Raw genomic sequence first — 3632 nt, 5'->3', positions numbered from 1 at the left:
ATAAGATAGACTACTGTTTCGTATAAAAACATACTTACTCGACGAGTAGCAGTTCGACCGAAATCAGCACTCATGTAAATGTAAAACTGTAGTATTACATTTTTGTTGTGGATTATAGACATCCTATGATCATCCTAACATGTTACGGAGTATGGTGAATATTTTAGGGGTATTTTGGTCAATCCCATATGACATTTCTGGAAAAAGCTATCGCCTATCACACAAAAGTTTAGACTTGATACTCATTTTCAAATTTTGTACTCCGAAAGTGATTGATGTCGGCCAAAGAAATGATCAACAATACTATTCCTTCGATGCCACACAATTAACATGTGACAAATAATAATAATAATAATAATAAACCAAAATAAAAGAGTCGTATACTATATGATCATTCTAAGAACCAACCTAACGACCTTTTTCCACATTTATTAATTAAATTAATTTATTAATATTTATTTTATTTTATTTTATTTTATTTTATTCAACCCAACCCACCCCACTATCCCTAATCCTTGGCTTATATATTATCTCCTTATCATAATCTTCTCTCATCATTTACATATTTCTACTTCAAATTTACTCTCTAATTATATTCAAAATTGCTTAAGTTTCTAAGGTATTAATCTTCTATAAAACGGTTTTACAATAAAATATTTAAGAAAATTATGGGATCGGAGATGTTTACAAAGGCACAAGAGAAAATGAAGATTAAGTCCAATTTTGCAAGAACATGCAACCGTTTTAGCCAATTTTTGAAAGAAAGAAGGTCTTTAGGAGATGTTGGCTTTGGTGGTATTACTTCTCCAAGGCTTGCTATGGAAGCGGGCACGTATTCTCTGTGCCCGACTCAAATCAAGACTAAACCAGATGGTATAAATGAACAGCAGAACGTAAATGAGTTGATTAGGGTTGAAGATAAGTCTTTGGAGTTGTTTCCATTGACAAGCTCATCATCCTCTCTCAATCTCCATGAATTTGCGAAGAACATGGATCACTCCAGGTAATTTGCACGTTTTTAATTCAATAATAACGTTTGTTTATCTTTTCTCTTGTAGTCTCTTTTTTGCTCCGCATCGCAAAACCCCATCTCTCAAATTCAATCTTATTGCTTCTCAAATTCACCAAATCTTTTCTCTTGTAGTGGTTGTATTTAATTAATAAAAAATGTTATTTTACGTGTATATTATTTCCTGTCCGAGTTAGGATTTGAACTTACAGTTAAATATTTTGGAAATTTCATGGGGTGAGTTAGTTATTAGTGACATTTCATTCGATGGTAAATAATTCTTGCTTTGATTCAATTATCTACGGAGAATGTTATTACGTATTTACGTATGTAAAACCGTCTTATACTTGAATACTTAATTAGACGGGGAATTTGTGTAATATTTTACTTACGAATTTACGATGTTAATCTAATCAAATTAACAAGTATATCAATCAAAGATTCTTATTATCTTAATGTCCCAAACTTTTAGCTTTAGAATCTAATAATATTAGCCACATAAAATTAGAATAAAATAACATGACTAGCAAACGTGTTAAATTAAGATTCGATAATTTTATTTTATTTTCATAGGGTTGAATGGTTGGTTAATAGAGTTTGGAGAAGAATATATTTTTACTTTCCAATAAATTGTGAAAACGAAATTAATTAAATTTTAATAAAGCACGTGGAGTTATTTTTCAATTTACATATCTCATCTAATCTGATTATGAAAGGTCGTTAATCGTTATGTAAGCTAATTAAGTTGGTAAAGTTATAAACTTGGTTTAAACCCTGTCATCATTAAATTAACCGGGGTTATTTATACTGTTCAGAGAATCGACAAAATCGAAGGAAGAGCCAAAAAAAAGTACAAAGGCACCCATGACAATAATTTACGAGGGAAAAGTGATAGTTTTAGAAGATTTGAATGAAGAAATGGCGGAAGAAATCATATCTTTAGCAAGTCAAGGCGGAGTGATTAACGCGTCATCGAACAATAATCCTATAACGACACATCTTTCACGTGGATTATTGGATCTACCTATTGCTAGAAGAAGAACTCTTCACCGTTTTATGGACAAAAGAAAGGACAGGTAATTTTCGATACTAAAAACTCCTTTTAAAGTTGATAAATTTTTGTTTAAGATCGTTGTAAGAATGAATCGGTTTTAAAATAACTCACTAACTCGATTAGTTATACGTGTATTTGTGGGAATTGAAAATTCGTTAGTGAATCTGTTTTACAATTAGAAAATCTAAGTGAGACTTACGACTTATTAATCGTCAATAAATGTAGAGATTAGAAAACATGTTTATGCAAATGTTAGTTAGCTTAGTTGGTGCTTATGATGTGGGTTGAAACTTTATCAGCATCAAAAGAATAAACGCGTTTGTTTACAAAAGTAATTATTTCATATTATATTTTATCTTTGAACATTATTTTGTTAAAACAAATCATTGTTTATAAATATTTATAAACAAAGGATTTAAAATGTTTATATACAATAATTATTTTCATATTATTTTTCTAAAAATAATATAGTAAAAAACAACACAAAAAGAAATGTACCAGTTTCTCCCCATTACTCTCTCTCCCCATTACCTTCCATTACCTCTCAACGGTCCGAATTTTGTTGAGGAACGATCCAACGGTCTAGTTTTTTTATGACCTTAATAAGAATAATTATAATAGTTGGACTTCAACCATCACCTTAAGATTTTGGTTGAGATGATTCATCTATCAGAAGAGAGTATAATAATTTTATAATGGTGTATTAAAAGTAATAAATCATTCATTATTTTTGAGGTAATAAAAAGGATCCCCACTCGTATTTTATGGCATGCATGAATCACTATTGTGTATTTTGTTGCGTACTTTTTGTATTATTGTGAGATTTACAATCCAAAATATTTGTTAATAATTGTTTTTTTCAGGATTTCTGCATGTGCACCTTATCAACGAAACAATACATTATCTTCTGTAAAGGAATTTTATAAGCAAGAAGAGGAAAAGCAATTGGAGCTGAAGCTATAATAAATTTTCAGATAATTTGAGAGAATTTAATTATAGTTATTGTTTTTTTTTTCTAGGTTTTTGTTGCACAAAGATACATTACTTGATTAATTTGTTAGATTTGTTTAGTTTGACACCATATTTTGTTACATCGCTTTTAGGAAGCATTTTGTTTTATCTAAATTATTAGTTATTATTAAGTTTAGAATAACATGAGCATACTTTTGTGCTTAAATACGATGAGTAGGTTTCCTGAGAGACGGTCTCTTAATAAGCTTTATTGAGAGATCATTGTACAATTTTAAGAAAAAGTGGTACTAAAGGTAATAAAATATGTACAAATCATGATTAATGATAAAATGGGTACATTTATTATGTAAATAGGTACGAAATTATTACGTCACGATCAACAATAAAAATGGTACGAAATATAAATAAAAGGGTATAAAAGATTGGTCTCTCAATAACTTAGTGAGAGACCGTCTCTCCCAAGTTTTAGTGAAATACTACAGGATATATTGCGACAACATTTTATTTAAATACGCTTCTGTACATAATGGCAAATATTCAGCTAAATGAATAAAAGTCAATGGAGGCCGAACCTATCTATATATATATATAAAACTG

General features: G+C 29.5%; 1 protein-coding gene across 1 annotated transcript; it reads left to right on the top strand.

Moving 5' to 3' along the window:
* Positions 1 to 556: 556 nt before the first annotated feature.
* Positions 557 to 3142, top strand: LOC141627244 (protein TIFY 10A-like). The gene is made up of 3 exons (XM_074440613.1): positions 557 to 1003; positions 1825 to 2085; positions 2927 to 3142. Exons 1-3 carry the CDS (start codon positions 669 to 671, stop codon positions 3024 to 3026), a joined length of 696 nt encoding a protein of 231 aa, XP_074296714.1. The 5' UTR covers positions 557 to 668; the 3' UTR covers positions 3027 to 3142.
* The last annotated feature ends 490 nt before the right edge of the window (positions 3143 to 3632 follow it).

Source organism: Silene latifolia, chromosome Y (assembly GCF_048544455.1).
Source record: "Silene latifolia isolate original U9 population chromosome Y, ASM4854445v1, whole genome shotgun sequence".
NCBI lineage: Eukaryota > Viridiplantae > Streptophyta > Magnoliopsida > Caryophyllales > Caryophyllaceae > Silene > Silene latifolia.
This window is presented reverse-complemented; position numbering and strand designations above follow the sequence as displayed.